We start from the raw sequence: 19,097 nt of genomic DNA on the forward strand, positions 1-19,097 counted from the left end.
AGCAAGTAGGTTAGTCCAAAAGTGCCCACATCACTCACCAATGTTCGAACTTCGAAGTTTAGTCTCCTCTTCGGGAAGATTAACTGACCAAACGAGCTCTCTGTCTCGTGTATCAACGATAAGAAACTAACATACCGGTATGCACTACATTTTTAAACAGTGGAAATCTCCTTCCCACTGTTTCCATACACAAAAAGCATCTCCATAACGACGGTTTGAGTCAGCGCATTTCTTCCCGCTGTAAATTTAGACCAATGAGCTTTCTGCTGCTGCATGTGCTTTGAGTTGAGAAAGGCAGAAAGGACAGAATTAGTTTGCTTTGTGCGCCGGCTGCTGGCGAATCGGAATATTCCATTTACGCACGGCGCGCTGCACTCACATGGCTCCTCGCGTTTTGTCTGCTGATCATTAGCTTTGGACCAAAAGCTATGCGATAGTTAACTTGATTCTTTTTTTGTAGGTTGCTTTCAAAAACATCTAAAAACATAGCCCTTTTGCCGTGACATTGTGTATCGCAATGCCGTGACCCGGATTCGAACCGGGGTTGCTGCGGCCACAACGCAGAGTACTAACCACTATACGATCACGGCGAGCTACCAGGGCTTGCCCCTGGATGGGAGAAAATTGAATTTGTAGTGACGTTGATAATAAACTGGCTGATTGTTGAGTTATGCAGCGTATTTTTTATTTTATGTTTACGTTTATTTACCTAGGCAAGTCAATTAAGAACAAATTCTTGTTTACTATGATGGCCTACCAAAAGGCAAAATAACTCCTGCGGGGACGGGGGCTGGGATTATAATTATATATATATTTTTTTATAAATGACATATAAATATAGGACAAAACACACATCACGACAAGAGAGACAACACAACACTAGATATAAAGAGAGATCTAAGAAAACAACATAGCAAGGCAGCAACACATGACCACACAGCATGGTAGCAACACAACATGACAACAACATGGTAGCAGCACAAAACATGGTACATTATTTGGCCCAGACAACAGCACAAAGGGCAGGAAGGTAGCGACAACATCACGCAAAACAGCCACAACTGTCAGTAGGAGTGTCCATGATTGAGTCTTTGAATGAAGAGATTGAGATAGAACTCCAGTTTGAGTGTTTGTTGCAGCTCGTTCCAGTCGCTAGCTGCAGCGAACTGAAAAGAGGAGCAACCCAGGGATGTGTGTGCTTTGGGGACCATTAACAGAATGTGACTGGCAGAACGGGTGCTTGTATGTGGAGGATGAGGGCTGCAGTAGATATCTCAGACGGGGGAGTGAGGCCTAAGAGGGTTTTATAAATAAACGTAAACCAGTGGGTCTTGCAGCAGGAATACAGAGATGTCCAGTTTACAGAGGAGTATAGAGTGCAGTGACGTGTCCTATAAGGAGCATTGGTGGCAAATCTGATGGCCGAATGGTAAAGAACATCTAGCCGCTTGAGAGCACCCTTCCCTGCTGATCTATAAATTATGTCTCCGTGATCTAGCATAGGTAGGATGGTCATCTGAATCAGGGTTAGTTTGGCAGCTGGGATGAAAGAGGAGCGATTACGATAGAGGAAACCAAGTCTAGATTTAACCTTAGCCTACAGATTTGATATTTGCTGAGAAGGACAATGTACCGTCTAGCCATACTCCCAAGTACTTGTATGAAGTGTTATATAAATATATGTAAACATTCATATACATAGTTCATATATTATACAGCGCCAAGCCAAACCGCCTGACTGAAGTCATCTTATGTACCCCTGCTAAAACAGGAACTAGCTCACACAGCCAGCAATAAAACTACCCCCTAACACTATCTCCTCAGCTTTGTTGACTTACGACCCCAGGAAACAAAGACATTCCATCGCATGAACACATACACCCAGCCATAGTAAACTGCCCCTCTACCTCACGAACCCCTGACACAAACATAAACAGTCTTCTCCTCCTTTACTGGTCGGGTGCCCAGAACAGAAGACTGCTGTGCACCAATGGGGGCTTCTACTCTGGCTAGAGCGGGTCCGCCTCCAACCCTACGGGACCATTCAGAAGACATCACGACAAGACTATACCTACTTTATTCTATGTATAAAAATGAATGTAACCTCTGTATAAGCTCTCTTTTTCACCTGACCCCTCATCGGGTTATATGAACTAGATCCGTGCACGATGTAGAACAAGATATCTTTGACCAATAAACTGCCTTTTTGATACACCTGATTCCACTCTGTCCAGCGCCGTTGATTTGCATTCCCTCTCCAGTAAGAAACACTGACAGAAGTGACTACCTCAAGCTCTAAACTCTCAGAGGTAGTAATCACAATGTTGGGGGGAGGGTCATTCTTATCAAACCACATGACTTTTATTTTGGAGGTGTTCAGGGACAGGGACAGGTACATACAGGGAACCACTGCTCCTGCCATCTTAAAGTATGTCACCGAGTACCCAAGGGTCATAGGTAAGGCTGTACATTGCAATATGAATGTCATTACGCACAATGGGGTGATATCTGACGGTTAAGAGTTCACTAATATGATGAACTACGATGCTAATATTTGTGTAAACTCTTCAGAATCGTAATCTGTGGGTGTCATCGAGTAGCCTCATACCCCAATTTATGGATTTCTGGGGTTCCACTATGTCCATAGGTTTATTTCAAAGAAAATGTAGAGGGGGGCATAATGGTTGAATCCAAACGTCTGTTCAGTAGGAAAGAAAGCCTGTCAGTACTATTAATGTCTGAGAAGGTTGTATGTAAGAAAGTACAGATGGGCTTCCTGGTTTTCATTGTTAAGAGAGTTTGGCCCACCTCCATTAAGATGTTTTAAATGCCAATGAATGGGACATGTAGTGGCTGTGTGCAAAGGAAAGGAAGGATGTGCCAAGTGTGGAGGGGCACATGATTATGGGGAATGTGGGAACAATGTCGAGGTTTAACTGTTGTAATTGGGGTGGGAACAGAGTGCCACATTTGATGGATGCCAGGTACAGAAAAAAGCTCGAGAGGCCCAAAGATATAAAATCACTCATAATGTCTCTTATGCAGAGGCTGCAAGGCAGATTGATGGAACTATTAGGCAGAATGATGGAGACAATAGAGCTTCTCCTGGAATAAGTGGACCTACTGTAGGAAATGTTGCATATGTTGGTCCAGACACAGATACTAGACCTGTTCAGAAATCTTGTTCTCACATGTTGACACCTACTAATAATACTAATGATGGAATGTCTCAGTATGATAATAATTAGAGTTATGGTTTTTGTTATCCTTCAGTGGAATGACAGAAGCCTTATTGCTAACGGTCAGGAGTTTTAAGAAATATGTCATTGATTTAGAGATCAACCCTGATGTGATATGTTTTCAAGAAACATGGCTTAGACCACATCTTGATTGTATTATTCCTGGTTATTGATCAATCAGATCTGATAGATTGGACAGGGTGGTGAGTGTGCTAAGGGAAGGTCTTGAATATCATAATGTAACTGTCTCATATGAATGTGTGGTGGTGGGAATGTACAGTGCAGGTAGTAATATTAAGTTACAACATTTTCACAACCCTAGTCATCAACTATCTGTAGCAATGTTTGATGAAATATCAGGAGAATTGGGCTCTTAGAGAGATATGGTATGGCAACTTTAATACACATAGTAGTTAATGGGGAAGCACACATACAGATGCTGATAGTACTATTGTAGAAGATATGATGGAAACCAGCATTAGTATGTCTTAACGATGGATGTGGTACAAGAGTCGATGTTGTTCGAGGGGTTACATCCTGCCTGGACCTCACACTGGCTTCTAACTCTATTGCATCTTTGTGTGAATGTAATGTAATGAATGATTCGACTGTTGGACGTGATCATTTCCTGATTTCATTAACTTTGATGTTACTATTCCAGATAGAGTATCGTTCAGAAGATGGTGCTTTTCATAAGATTACTCACAGATTACTGCACATGTACATAGCCCACCTATAATTTAGCCCAAACAACTCCCTCTTTCCCTACTGTATTTAATTTATTTATTTATTTTGCTCCTTTGCACCCCATTATTTTTATTTAGACTTTGCACATTCTTCCATTGCAAATCTACCATTCCAGTGTTTTACTTGCTATATTGTATTTACTTTGCCACCATGGCCTTTTTTTTGCCTTTACCTCCCTTATCTCACCTCATTTGCTCACATCGTATATAGACTTGTTTATACTGTATTATTGACTGTATGTTTGTTTTACTCCATGTGTAACTCTGTGTCGTTGTATGTTTTGAACTGCTTTGCTTTATCGTGGCCAGGTCGCAATTGTAAATGAGAACTTGTTCTCAACTTGCCTACCTGGTTAAATAAAGGTGAAATCAAATAAATGAAAAAATAAAGCAAACTGGGAAAAGTTTGGTGATCATTGCCTCAAAGTCTGTTGGAGAGCTGTCTTTGTGCAGCCTATGTGACAGTGTGCTGCGAATGTATATGTGCCAGTGAGTGAAGTGGGTGGGGGGGAAAAAGGAAGGTGGTTCCTTGGTGGACTGAAGAGTGCACTGTAGCTATTTGAGAAAGAAATAGGGCTTACAGAGTGTTGCATAGCAATATGACTCCTGAGAATCTACTTGATTTCCAAAGGAAGAGGGCTTTAGTACGTAAGGTCGTTAAGTCTGTCAGGAGAAATGCATGGAGAGAGTTCTGCTCTACAATAGGCAGGAGTACTGAGCTGGGGGATGTATAGTCTATGTTGAAGAAAATAACTGAAAGAAGCAAGTTCATATTTTGACTCAAATTTCAGGTTTTGATCCAAAAATAGCTGAAACTGATAAAGAAAAATCTGACTTGTTGGGGAAGACATGTGTTAGGGTACATAGTGGGGTTACTTTGAGATGTTAAATGCTCATGTTAATGTGTATAAGAAAAAGGATACATTTGACTCTTCTTTGAATGCTGTTTTTCACCATAGATGTGATGTGTTCAACCTTAATACGCGGTGTGTCACGCCCTGACCGTAGAGATCTTTTTATTCTCTATGTTTGGTTGGTCAGGGTGTGACTCGGCAGGGAAACTCTATGTTCTTTGTTTCTATGTTTTGGCCGGGTAGGGTTCTCAATCAGGGACAGCTGTCTATCGTTGTCTCTGATTGGGAATCATACTTAGGCACCCCCCCCCCCTTTTTTTTATTTGTGGGTAGTTGTCTTTGTTTGATGCAGGTATAGCCTGCATAGGTTTTGGCCTTATTTAATCCCTCTTTCAAAGTTAAAATAGGATCCATTTTATCTGATGCTTATGGAGTCTTATTTTGTTCAACATTACGAGTAACAGTGGGTTTTCAAATGTAGGTAGGGGTGTTGGGGCTTCCCTATGCTAATAATGGAGCTATTTGTAAGAGGGAAAGGAATGTCTCGTGATCAAATCTATTCAACAAGCTATAGTGGATGTTGAAAGATGGTCGATTGACTGGGGTTTAAATTGTCAGTGGCAATGTCTTGTTGTTCTCAAAGAAGAAAGTTGCTGATAATACATATGTTTCTGTATGGACAGTCTATGGGGAGGGTTTCTAAGTATAAATATTTTCGTCCATGGTTCAATGAGCGATATACAGTTGAAGTCGAAAGTTTACATAAAGTTAGGTTGGGGTCATTAAAACTCGTTTTTCAACCACTTCACAAATTTCTTGTTAGCAAAACAATAGTTTTGGCAAGTCGGTTAGGACATCTACTTTGTACACGACACGACACAAGTAATTTTCCCAACAATTGTTTACAGACAGATTAATTCACTGCATCACAATTTCAGTGGGTCAGAAGTTTACATTTACTAAGTTGACTGTGCCTTTAAACAGCTTGGAAAATTCCAGAAAATTATGTCATGGCTTTAGAAGCTTCTGTTAGGCTAATTGACATAATTTAAGTCAATTGGAGGTGAACCTGTGGATGTATTTCAAGGCCTACCTTCAAACTCAGTGCCTCTTTGCTTGACATCATGGGAAAATCAAAAGAAATCAGCCAAGACTTCAGAAAATAAATGGTAGACCTCCACAAGTCTGGTTCATCCTTGGGAGCAATTTCCAAATGCCTGAAGGTACCACGTTCATCTGTACAAACAATAGCACGCAAGTATAAACATCATGGGACCACGCAGCTTCATACCACTCAGGAAGGAGACGCGCTCTGTCTCCTAGTGATGAACGTACTTTGGTACGAAAAGTACAAATCAATCCCAGAACAAAAGCAAAAGACCCTGTGAAGATGCTGAAGGAAAGTACAAAAAATCAATCCCAGAACAAAAGCAAAAGACCTTGTGAAGATGCTCAAGGAAACAGGTACAAAAAGTATCTATATCCACAGTAAAACAGCAGTCCTATATCGACATAACCTGAAAGGCCGCTCAGCAAGGAGTCTCTGGGGCTCGCTGTGTTGAAAGCCACTGCTCCAAAACCGCCATTAAAAAAAGCCAGACTACAGTTTGCAACTGCACATGGGGACAAAGATCATACTTTTTGGAGAAATGTCCTCTGGTCTGATGAAACAAAAATATAACTATTTGGCCATAATGACCATGACTCTGTGACCGTAGGAGTGACATTTTTTTTTAAAGTGGACGCTTTTGGCTGATCCATTTGTGGTTTCAGGGTGGCTGAAAACAGAGTTCGGTACAGTGGAATCGGTGACCAGAAGTGGTCTTGTGATAATTGTTTGTGTTTCTACTGGTCAGAGGGAGCAGGCGCACCGTGTTAAATGAATGGGGACAAGAGAGGTGAATTGTTTTGTTGTCAAGGAAAGGGTGCCATTGAGAGGAGTGATTACAGGGGTAGGGGTAAATGTGAAAGTTGACCAACTGAAAGGGAAGATTCCCAGTGTTTGTGATACTTGTCGTTTGGTGCGACGCAGACAGAGTGGCGAAACAGAAGAGTTGTTGTCTGTCCTTTTCAGTTTTGATGTTGACAAAGTGATGTTAGATATACGCTATCCCCTACAAGATGTTGTGCCAAAAGCATTACGTTGTTACAGGTGTCAAGCGTATGGGCATGTGGCAGTAGTGTGTAGGAGGGAGGTGTGGGAAGTGTGCAGAAGGGCATGTGTAGCATTGGGGAAAGTAGTGGTATGCGCTAATTGTAGGGGTGCCCATGGGGTTGGGGATCAGAAATGTCCTGTGCGAGAGAGGCAGATTGAGGTTTCCAGGGTTAGAGTAGAGCAGAAGTTGTCCTATGCTGAGGCAGTTCAGAAAGTAGGGGGGGATCCTGAGAGGAGTGGTGTGAGTAACAAGTGATACAGTATATGTTTCAGTAAGATTAGATATTTTTGCATTTATAGCAATGGTTATCAACTGTACTGCAGGGGTGGAACATAAGTCACAGACAATTGAGGTTGTGGTGGCAGCTGCGGAGAGGTATTTGAGTGTGCAATACTTGACGTCAGAAGAGTTACAGGGTGTGATAAGTGGTCTGAGGTAGGACTACATATATTTAAATAGTGGAGTAGGGTGGTGGGTTTTTAGTGACTAGAGTGTTTATTTTTGTATTCTTATTTTTTTAAAGCAAAATAAGGAAGTTATACTCCAGTCTAGTAGGTGACGGTAATGCAACATTTTATTGGACGCCAATCGCCCTTAAACCTCATCGAAGAAGAAGAAGTGGCTTGCTTCACACAGGTATGGCGCGAGACAGCAAGTGCACTGGAATCTGTTGAAAGCAAACTGCGAAGTGAGAAACGAGAGAAAGTGAGAAAATGAAGTTCCTACACACGTGGATTAATTTATATCACTGTAGTTATTTTAAAGCGATTCTGCTTGTCGGGCGGCTTTAAAACTAAATCATAAACGTTCGTTGAGTTTGACTCTAGTGGAGAAGCTTGCTATGCTCGCGCACACAAACAAATGACGGAGAACAACCCGCTGAGACGGTGCGCACCTATCGACAGAGAACGGACGAATGACATGGGAAACATTTTAGAAACACCCTTTGTCGTCTAATTTATTATTACACAAGTTAAACTGGTTGGAGATCAAAGACGCTAGCAAGCTATATTTTGAACGTTTCGATAGATCATTTGTAAACGGCACCCCCCTCCCATCCAGGATAAAACCACAACATATATGATCAGATTGAGGAATGTGCGGCGTTAAAAACATTTGACACGTCATTAAACCGTATAGGAGTATTTTAGTGTCTACCAAAAGCAGCTTCCTCATTATCTACAGAACTGTCAACAGCGCTAGCAGCAGTTTGTCGCTTTGTTTACCTCGCTACTGTAGCTAGCTAGCTAACGTTTTGAGAGCAGGCTGCACAGTTGGATGGATAACGTTAGCTAACCTAGCTACCAACTAAACGTGGTGCCACCACTGGTGGGTAATGCTTGCAGCCCCTCTGTATGACAACCAGCTGTTGGTTGTTGGGACGAGCAATTTGAATTGGTCCTGATTTATTTGACTGGCTGTTAGGAAAGCTTCCAAAGAGCGAGTGCCAACGGGGTCGTCCGGTTTTCAGCCAGTCTTCATTGCCACTGGGGTCACCATGGCACAGCAGCAGATGCCAAGCTCTCAGAAGGCACTAATGCTTGAACTGAAGTCTCTCCAAGAGGAACCAGTGGAGGGTTTCCGCATCACACCAGTAGAAGAGTCTGACTTGTACAACTGGGAGGTGGCCATATTTGGACCCCCCAACACACTTTATGAGGGAGGATACTTCAAGGTGAGGGAGAATTTCTTCTGCAATACACCTGATCTGGGACCTATTGCTAACTAGTCTAGAGTATAGAAAGTATTAATAAAATAACAAGAATCCAAACCGTAGCGTTACTTATAGTATATACAAACACACTTTTTTTGTTATATGTATGCAATCCCTGTACCCCTGCCTAGAGAGCAGTGTTTCCCAAACTTGGCATACCGCTTGTAGCCTTTCCATAGTTTATTTGACCATATAAATTAACATTGCAATATTTTACGTTACAACTGAGTCTTAAGCTGTCACCCAGGAAGAACTTGCCACAACCCTCCAGTGGGTGTCAATATGCGACACACTATTTGTGAAAAGCCAACGTATTCCTTCCCGCACACATCACTGACTTTCATTTCCCAGGCACACATGAAGTTTCCAGTTGACTACCCTTACTCTCCACCTACTTTCCGTTTCCTCACAAAGATGTGGCACCCCAACATATATGAGGTGATGTATACCACATTGTATGTTTGTCTTGATTTTATGAGTTTCTGGGTAATTGTTGGTCTTGCTGTGGAGAGTAACTTGCTGTTTGTCTACAGAATGGGGAAGTGTGTATCTCCATCCTTCACCCCCCTGTTGACGACCCACAGAGCGGAGAGCTACCCTCTGAGAGATGGAACCCCACCCAGAATGTCAGGTAAAATACTCTGTATGAATACATTCCGAATGTACTGTAAATGCTTCAAAATGAACAAAAAGTGATGTTAGCTGATGAGTTTCTCATAGAACAAAAACGTATAAGATCTCCTAAGCCTACCACAGACTCTATTTTTGTAATTTATCCAAAAACCCTTGACAAACCCAATTTCCCCATAGGGTTTGGCCAACAAGCCATGGTGGAGTTGGCCTCCGTTAGTGCCTTAAAAATAGATGCAGTGCCTCAGACCGCTGCGCCACTCGGGAGCCCATTACTATTGCTCTCTATACAGTGCATTCGGAAAGTATTCAGAGCCCTTGACTTTTTCACATTAAAGCCTTATTCTAAAATTGTCCTCATCAATCTACACACAATACCCCATAATGACAAAGCGAAAACAGATTGCAAATTGATTAAAAATACAAAACAGAAATATCTTATTTACTTAAGTTTTCAGACCTTTTGCTATGAGACTCGAAATAGAGCTCAGAAGCATCCCGTTTCCATTGATCATCCTTGAAATGTTTCAATAACTTGTGGAGTCCTCCGGTGGTAAATTCAATTGATTGGACATGATTTGGAAAGGCACCCACCTGTCTATATAAGGTTGGCAGTGTATGAGCAAAATCCAAGCCATGAGGTCAAAGGAAGTGTCTGTAGTGCTCCGAGATCGGATTGTGTCAAGGCACAGATCTGGGAAAGGGTACCAAAAAATATCTGCAGCATTGAAGATCAAAGAACCGTGGCCTCCATCATTCTTAAATCACGATTCAATCATTACTCCTATAGGGAACCTGGTACCATCCCTATGGTGATGGATGGTGGTGGCAGCATCAAGCTGTGGGATGTTTTTCAGTGGCAGGGACTGGGAGACTAGTCCGGATCGAGGAAAAGATGAACAGAGCAAGTACAGATCTTTGATGAAAACATGCTCCAGAGCGCTTAGGACCTCAGACTGGTGTTAAGGTTCACCTTCCAGCAGGACAACAACCCTAAGCACACAGCCAAGACAATGCAGGAGTGGCTTTGGGACAAGTCTCTGAATGTCCTTGAGAAGCTGTGCAGCGATGCTCCCCATCCAACCTGACAGAGCTTGAGAGGATCTGCCGAGAAGAATGAGAGAAATATAGTTGTGCCAAGCTTGTAGCGTCATACCCGAGAAGACTTGAGGCTGCCAAAGTTGCCTCAAAGTACTGCGTGAAGTGTCTTAATACTTATGTAAATGTGATATTTCAGTTTATTTTTTAAACTTTTGCAAACATTTCTAAACCTGTTTTCGCTTTGTCATTATGGGGCATTGTGTGTAGATTGAGGGGGGGGGGGACTATTTAATCCATTTTAGAATGAGGTTGTAACAAAGTGGAAAAAGTCAATGGGTCTGTATACTTTCTAAATGCACCGTATACCTAAAAGTTGAAGAATGGTGCGCAACATTTCAGGAGAATGTCTCTCAGTACGTACTGTTGTAAAACCTAGCTAAATGTTTAATCAACTGAACGTACCCCTGACATGCCTAGTGAACACGGCCCAGATGTACTCACCTGTGACCTTACCTGTGTACTGTTTGTATATGAATATGTCTATTCAGGACCATCCTACTGAGTGTGATCTCTCTGCTGAACGAGCCCAACACCTTCTCCCCGGCCAATGTCGATGCCTCTGTTATGTTCCGCAAGTGGAGAGACAGCAAGGGCAAGGACAAAGAGTATGCTGAGATCATCAGGTACCTAGAATTCTCTCTTTTAACAAGCAATGAAAAACAGCAATATACTCCTTCACACACACACACACACATGACTAAACATGGAAATTCAGTGCAGTCAATCACTTCATTTTCTACCTGGAATCTTACTCTTTCTCTCAGGAAGCAGGTAGTGTCCACTAAAGTGGAGGCGGAGCGGGATGGGGTGAAGGTCCCTACCACGCTGGCAGAGTACTGCATCCAGACCAAAGTGCCTTCCCACGACAGCAGCTCGGATTTGCTTTACGACGACCTCTACGATGATGACATTGAGGAGGATGACGAGGAAGACGAAGATGATGCAGAAGCTGGGTGCCAGATGGCCGGAGAGGAGGGGAACTGCTTAATTGACGAGGAAGACTCGGGCAACGAAGAGTCATGACCTTCCTCCTCTCACTTTTTATCCCGCTCCTCCCCACACCCTTCCAACCAGTGACTCTGCTGCAGCCTCCTCCTATCCTTACTTTCTGATTCCTTGCCACGTGTGCACACACACACACACTCTTGCTCGATCCATCCCATTCTTGACGGCTTCTCATAGCACTTAGCATGCCCATATTCTATTAAGGCGCTCTACACCTGAAGCAGGGATTTTTAACAGCTTTATGGGGGTCAGATTTAATGGTTTTATTATGGCATTTCTCTTATTCAGCCATTTGAGGGGTCAGTTTTAAACAGTTCAACATAATCACATGCTTTATAATGACACCAATCTGGCTTGTATGCTGTCTACCAGTGTTGCCAACATTTTTTTTGCGAGAATGCTTATTAGCTGCTTGATTTGTCGACAGATGATGTTTTGCTGTTACCATGACATTTTCTCCCCTTCTCCCGCTGCACACCCCCTCCCCTTATACCTGTGTGTGCGGTGTTGCTGTGACTTCTTTTGCATAGGCAGCTTTTCTCACTTTTGTTTGTGGAATTATTTAGTGGGAAAAGTCACTAAAGGGTATCAAAACTCATCTCCAAGGCAGCCTGAAAAGTAGCTTAATTTGTCGCTAGGCACTTTGACAAATAAAAGTTGCTGTGGGAGTCTGAAAACTGACTGAATATAGTGACTTTAAGTTGGCAACACTGGTTTCTACCCCTCCCAGGGTTAAAATACACTCTCAAACTAGTTCTAATTCCGTTGTGTTAAACCAAATTGTATTAAAACGTAAAACCACAATTTAAATTAACTCTAATTTGTTCTTAAGCTGTGGAACAGGGTGGTAAGAGGCACTCAACGAACATACCCCTCTCTTACTCTCTCACACATCAGTTAAATTAATAAACAAAAAAAACTACTCTTTCTGTATTGCCCTGGCATGGATCTGAACACCAAAAGGACCATTTTTGCTTGGTTCCTCCTGTTTCTCTGACTCATCCACTCAATCAAAGATCGCTAGCAGATAGGAAGGGTTGGGCACTGACTCCCAACATGCATCTCTTTGAGTGGATTCATCTCAATATGCATATTTTCAACCAGAGACTGTAGAGAAGCAATCTCTGCTCCAACTTCTGAGGTGAAATGCACCTGAAACTGATAAAGGGTTTCTGAGACTGATAAACTGATAAAGTCTCACGCCTGATATCACTTAAACTCTTGTGCTCTCAAACAAGATGCTTCCAAATATTGGTACGGTACCAGCGATGGATAATTTCCATGGGGACTGGACTGGCGACATGGCGTTGTTTCCTTGGTGACTGATTTGTAACAACCCATTCTTTCTATGCCTATGGGGGACTTGAACACCATGGGTAAATGAGACAAGTGGACCCCCTCCACACCACAGAGCGTTGGATCCAACAAACTGCTCTGCACAGAAAACAGCACTGAGAGAGCAACACTGCTGTTTCAAGTAGAGACAATTTGTTCTGTTAGTATTTGCTGTAGTCAGTAATCTCCCGTTCAAGGTTTGATGAAAACATCTCTCTTTACCCAGAAACACAGACAATGAATGCTGGATCACCATGGGAAGTGTTGGCCATTCCATAACACTTTGTTACAGCTGAAGTTTGGGGTGTGTCACCTTCCTCTACTAAGGGTGTGTATAAGCAACAGACCTGGGTTCACATACTATTTGAAATCATTTTAAATGTCCCAAAACTGCAAACCCAGACTTTTGAAAGCAAACTATTTGATTTCGAATAGTATTTGAAAGCAGGTCTGATGAGCCAGACATTGAGGTTACAAATGCTTGGGTATAATGGAGTGAACTGAAAGCCACTTAATGTCTTTGATTTTTCATTTGAGTTTGGTAGTCCTCAAGTGGTTCCAAAGTAAATGTGATTCATGATGTTTTTGTTGCCAAAGAGATCTCCCAGTGCCAGTGACAGGCCCTTGACCACAGATGGGTAATCATTACATAGAAAAGCATTCCGTTTGGGGACACGTAGAGCACTTCATAACCATTATGATCATTTATTAGATATCTCAATTATGTTTAATTTTAATTTAAGTTCAATAATCGCTTAGAGACTTTGGGCTTGATTCAATCAAATGCACAGGGCAATATTTATGCAGTAGTATGTAGGCCTAAACATAGTGGGTAAACGAAGATATTGTGTAAACATTGCTAAGGCAGGGTGGCTTGGATCCGGCCCTTGGTGTCTTTCAGCTAATGTTACGTGTTTGTTTTTCGGAGTAGAAAATTCACCTTGTTTTTCATGGTCCAACTGAACTTACGTCATGAATGTTGACTGAAGATAAAATAAGGCTACTTTTGTGAATCAAAGGCTTTATATTTGGGTTGTTTGTTGCACAAAGTCAAATAAATACAGAGAGCACTGGAAATTGTCAAAGCTATTTCAAAGTGAGAATTATTTTCGCCATTAAAAACATCCACTTGTTAGATATTTGTTTCAATGAAAAAGAAAACGCATTCAAATGAAATGCCCCCCCAAAAAAGTTTGCTGATAAAAATCGGTGGGGTGAATGAGAGAAAGTCTGAAAAAGGAAGTAGGGCAATCGAGTCTCAATCGCAGGTGTCTGTAGCATTGAGCCCCTCCCACTACTGATCTCCCTGTGTAGCACAGGAGGCTACTGAGGGGAGGACGGCTCATAATAATGGCTGGAATGGAATGGTATCTAACACATGGAGACCATTAGTTTGATGTGTTCGATACCATTCCATTCAAGCCATAACAATGAGCCGGTCCTCCACAATGAAGGTGCCAGCAGCTTCCTGTGGTGTGAGGTGAGGCTCTCAACCTTCTAGCGTCTGTCCTTTTTCTTTGCAGCCACATGGGCCTGAAAATAGATAGTTACAGAGTTAAGAGCCATAAATGCTGGATATTCCTGTATCAACAGGTTCAACTGTATAACAGTGCAACAACAGGCTTCTTATTTTTTCCTCGCAGGGCTCTCCAGAGTGATGAGAAGCTTCCCTTCCTCTGCTTTGCTGCAGATGCGATGCTGAGGCGATCACCGGGAGAGAAAACGTCTGCGAGGGCTCCAGGCTGGTAGCATCAACTACACTGAACAAAAATATAAACGCAACATGCAACAATTTGAAAAGATTTTACTGAGTTACAGTTCATTTAAGGAAATCAGTCAATTGAAATTCAGTAGGCCCGTAATCTATAGATTTCATATGACTGGGAATACAGATACGCATCTGTTGGTCACAGATACTTTTTTTTTTTAAAGGTAAGGGCGTGGATCAGAAAAACAGTATCTGGTGTGACCAGTATTTGCCTCATGAAGATCAGCACATGTCCTTCACATAGAGTTGATCAGGCTGTTGATTGTGGCCTGTGGAATGTTGTCCAATTCTTCAATGGCTATGTGAAGTTGCTGGACATTGACGGGAACTGGAATATGCTGTCATACACGTCGACCCAGAGAATCCCAAACATGCTCAATGGGTGACATGTCTGATGAGTATGCAGGCTTGGAAGAACTAGGACACTTTGAGCTTCCTGGAATTGTGTCCAGATCCTTCTGACATGGGTCTGTGCATTATCATGCTGAAACATGAGGTGATGGCAACGGATGAATGGCACGACAACGGGTCTCAGGATCTTGTCACGGTATCTCTGTGGATTCAAATTACCATTGATAAAATGCAATTGTGTTTGTTGTCCGTAGCTTATGTGTCTGCCCATTCCATAACCCCACAACCAGGCACTATGTTCACAACATTGACATCAGCAAACCACTTGCCCACGCAACGCCATACACGCTCTCTGCCATCTGCCCGGTACAGTTGAAACCAGGATTCATTCGTGAAGAGCACACTTCTCCAGTATGACATTGGCCATCGAACATGAGAATTTGCCCACTGAATTCGGTTACGATGCTGAACTGCAGTCAGGTCAATAAACCTGGTGAGGATGACGAGCACGCAGATCGCTTCCCTGAGACGCTTTCTGACAGTTTGTGCAGAAATTCTTCTGTTGTGCAAATCCACAGTTTCACCAGCTGTCCGGGAGAGTCATCTAAGACCATCCCACAGGTGAAGAAGCCGAATGTGGAGGTCATAGGCTGGCATGGTTACACGTGGTCTACGGTTGTGAGGCCGGTTGGACGTACTCCCAAATTCTCTAAAATGACGTTGTAGGCGGCTTATGATAGAGAAATTAACATTAAATTATCTGGCTACAGCTCTGGTGGACATTCCTGCAGCCAGCATACCAATTGCACGCTCCCTCAACTTGAGGCATCTGTGGAATTGTGTTGTATGACTAAACTACACCTTTTAGAGTGGCCTTTTATTGTCCCCAGCACAAGGTGCACTTGTGTAGTGATCATGCTGTTTTATCAGCTTCTTGATATGCCACACCTTTCAGGTGTGTCAGGTGGTTGGCTTATCTTGTCAAAGGTTTTTAGAAGTTTGAGATAAGAAAATATTTATTAAATAAACTAAAGTACAGTGCCTTCGGAAAGTATTCAGACCCCTTGAATTTTTCCACATTTTGTTACGTTACAGCCTTATTTTAAAATGTATTAAATAAATAATAAAAAATCTTCAGCAATCTACGCACAATAACCCATAATGACAATGCGAAAAAGGGTTTTAGAAATGGCTTATTTACATAAGTATTAATAGATTTTTGCTATGAGACTCGAAATTGAGCTCAGGTGCATCCTGTTTCCATTGGTCATCCTTTAGCTGTTTCTACAACTTGATTGGAATCCACCTGTGGTAAATTCAATTAATTGGACATGATTTGGGCGGCAGGTAGCCTAGTGGTTAGAGTGTTGGCCCACTAATCAAAAGGTTGCAATATCGAATCTCAGAGCTGACAAGGTAAAAATCTGTCGTTCTGCCCCTGAACAAAGCAGGTTTTTGTTATATAGCCTTTGTTGGCAATGACAGAGGTCAAACAAGGTTTTCACACACTGTTGCTGGTATTTTGGCCCATTCCTCCATGCAGATCTCCTCTAGAGCAGTGATGCTTGGGGGCTGTTGCCGGGCAACATGGAATTTCAACTCCCTCCAAAGCACTGTTCCTAGGCCGTCATTGAAAATAAGAATTTGTTCTTAACTGACTTGCCTAGTCAAATAAAGGTAAAATAAAATAAAAAATGGAAAGGTACACACCTGTCTATATAAGATCCCACAGTTGACAGAGCAAAAACCAAGCCATGAGGTCGAAGGAAGTGTCCGTTGACCTCCGAGACAGGATTGTGTCTGCATAGATAAATATTTTTGCAGCATTGAATGTCCCCAAGAACACAGTGACCTCCATCATTCTTAAATGGCAGAAGTTTGGAACCACCAAGACTCTTCCTAGAGCTGGCCGCCTGGCCAAACTGAGCAATCGGAGTAGAAGGGCTTTGGTCAGGGAGGTGACCAAGAACTCAATGGTCACACTGACATAGCTCTAGAGTTCCTCTGTGGCGATGGGGGAACCTTCCAGAAGGACAACCATCTCTGCAGCACTCCACCAATATGGATTTTATGGTAGTGGCCAGACAGAAGCCACTCCTCAGTAAAAGGCACATGACAGCCCGCTTGGAGTTTGCCAAAAGGCACCTAAAGACTCTGACCATGAGAAACAAGATTCTCCGGTCTGATGAAACCTAGATTGAACTATTTGGCCTGAATGCCAAGCGTCACGCCTATAGAAAACCTGGCACCATCCCTATGGTGAAGCATGGTGGTGGTAGCATCATGCTGTGGGGATGTTTTTCAGTGGCAGGGACAGGGAGACTAGATTGAGGGAAAGATAAACGGAGAAAAGTACAGATCCTTGATGAAAACATGCTCCAGAGTGCTTAGGGCCTCAGACTGGGATTAATGTTCACCTTCCAACAGGACAACGACCCTAACAACACAGCCAAGACAATGCAGGAGTGGCTTTGAGACAAGTCTATGAATGTCCTTGAGAAGCTTGAAATTATACAAAATAAAAAATGGGAAAATGGTGAGTGCATCTGTATTCATCCCCTTTGCTATGAAGCCCATAATAAGATCTTGTGCAACCAATTACCTTCGGTAGTCACATAATTAGTTAAATAAAGTTCACCTGTGTGCCCAGAGTCTGCAACACCACTAAGCAAGGGGCATCACCAAGCAAGCGGTACCATGAAGACCAAGGACCTCTCCAAACAGGTCAGGGACAAAGTTGTGGAGAAGTACAGATCAGGATTGGGTTATAAAAAAATATCTGAAACTTTTAACATCCAACAGAGCACCATTAAATCTTTTTTTTTTTATGGAAAGAATATGGCACCACAACAAACCTGCCAAGAGAGGGATGCCCACAAACACTCACAGACCAGGCAAGGAGGGCATTTCTCAGAGATAACCCTGAAGGAGCTGCCAAGCTCCACAGTGGAGATTGGTGTATCTGTCCATAGGACCACTTTAAGCTGTACACTCCACAGAGCTGGTCTTTACGGAAGAGTGGCCAGAAAAAAAGCCATTGCTTAAAGAAAATAAATAAGCAAACATGTTTGGTGTTCACCAAAAGGCATGTGGGAGACTCCCCAAACATATGGAAGAATGTACTCTGTTCAGATGAGACTAAAATTGAGCTTTTTGGCAATCAAGGAAAACGCTATGTCTGGTGCAAACCCAACACCTCATCACCCCAAGAACACCATCCCCACAGTGAAGCTTGGTGGTGGCAGCATCATGCAGTTGGGATGTTTTTCCTCGGCAGGGACTGGGAAACTGGTCAGAATTGAAAGATTAATGGATGGTGCTAAATACAGGGAAAATCTTGAGGGAAACCTGTTTATCTTCCAGAGATTTGAAATTGGGATGGAGGTTCACCTTCCAGCAGGACAATGACCCTAAGCATACTGCTGAAGCAACACTCAAGTGGTTTAAGGGGAAACATTTAAATGTATTGGAATGGACTAGTCAAAGCCCAGACCTCAATCCAATTGAGAATTTGTGGTATGACTTCAAGATTGCTGTACACCAGCAGAACCCATCCTACTTGAAGGAGCTGGAATCCCAGTGGGTAGATATGCCAAGCTTATAGAGACATACCCCAAGATACTTGCAGCTGTAATTGCTGCAAAAGGTGGATCTGCAAAGTATTGACTTTTGGGAGGGGGGGTGAATAGTTATGCACGCTCAAGTTTTCAGTTTTTTTGTCTTATTTCTTGTTTGTTTCACAGAAGAAGAAAAATGTTGCATCTTCAAAGTGGTGGGCGTATTGTGTAAATCAAATGATACAAACACCCCTGTCAGGCATATGTGTATAGGTGGCAGGGAAGTCAGGCGCAGGAGAGTCAAACGGAGTGTAGAATGGAGTCTTTTAATAATGTCCTAGTAACATGCTCCATAACACTAAACAGGAAAAGAACATAAACAAAATATGTGTACGAAGACCCGTCGCGCACCTATACAACAAACAACACTACACTGACAATAAACAATCTCTGACAAAGACATGAGGGAAAACAGAGGGTTAAATACACAACAGGTAATGAATGGGATTGAAAACAGGTGTGTGGGAAGACAAGACAAAACCAATGGAAAATGATAAATGGATCAATGATGGCTAGAAGACCGGTGACGTCGAACGCCGAGCACCGCCCGAACAAGGAGAGGCAACGACTTCGGTAGAAGT

The 19,097-nt window shown here is 42.6% G+C and overlaps 1 protein-coding gene and 1 non-coding gene across 2 annotated transcripts; one reads left to right on the forward strand and one right to left on the reverse strand.

Annotated features, from left to right (window-relative positions):
* Window positions 1–518: 518 nt before the first annotated feature.
* On the reverse strand, window positions 519–590 carry trnah-gug (transfer RNA histidin (anticodon GUG)). The gene has a single exon. It is a non-coding gene; the product is annotated as a tRNA-His (tRNA).
* A 6,457-nt stretch (window positions 591–7,047) lies between these two features.
* On the forward strand, window positions 7,048–13,865 carry LOC118358098 (ubiquitin-conjugating enzyme E2 R2). The gene is made up of 6 exons (XM_035735553.2): window positions 7,048–7,631; window positions 8,421–8,670; window positions 9,061–9,147; window positions 9,243–9,340; window positions 10,929–11,063; window positions 11,205–13,865. The coding sequence occupies exons 2-6, from the start codon at window positions 8,494–8,496 to the stop codon at window positions 11,461–11,463; spliced, it is 756 nt and encodes a 251-aa protein (XP_035591446.1). The 5' UTR covers window positions 7,048–7,631; window positions 8,421–8,493; the 3' UTR covers window positions 11,464–13,865.
* The last annotated feature ends 5,232 nt before the right edge of the window (window positions 13,866–19,097 follow it).

This window comes from Oncorhynchus keta, chromosome 25 (assembly GCF_023373465.1).
Source record: "Oncorhynchus keta strain PuntledgeMale-10-30-2019 chromosome 25, Oket_V2, whole genome shotgun sequence".
Taxonomy (NCBI): Eukaryota; Metazoa; Chordata; class Actinopteri; order Salmoniformes; family Salmonidae; genus Oncorhynchus; species Oncorhynchus keta.

What these genes read in the sequence shown, in the direction of transcription:
- LOC118358098 (XM_035735553.2), top strand. Translation starts at nt 8,494, where the DNA reads ATGGCACAGCAGCAGATGCCAAGCTCTCAGAAGGCACTAATGCTTGAA. An exon ending in GGCACCCCAACATATATGAG is followed by an intron (nt 9,148 to 9,242) that starts GTGATGTATACC and finishes GTTTGTCTACAG; the next exon opens with AATGGGGAAGTGTGTATCTC. An exon ending in GAGTATGCTGAGATCATCAG is followed by an intron (nt 11,064 to 11,204) that starts GTACCTAGAATT and finishes TCTTTCTCTCAG; the next exon opens with GAAGCAGGTAGTGTCCACTA.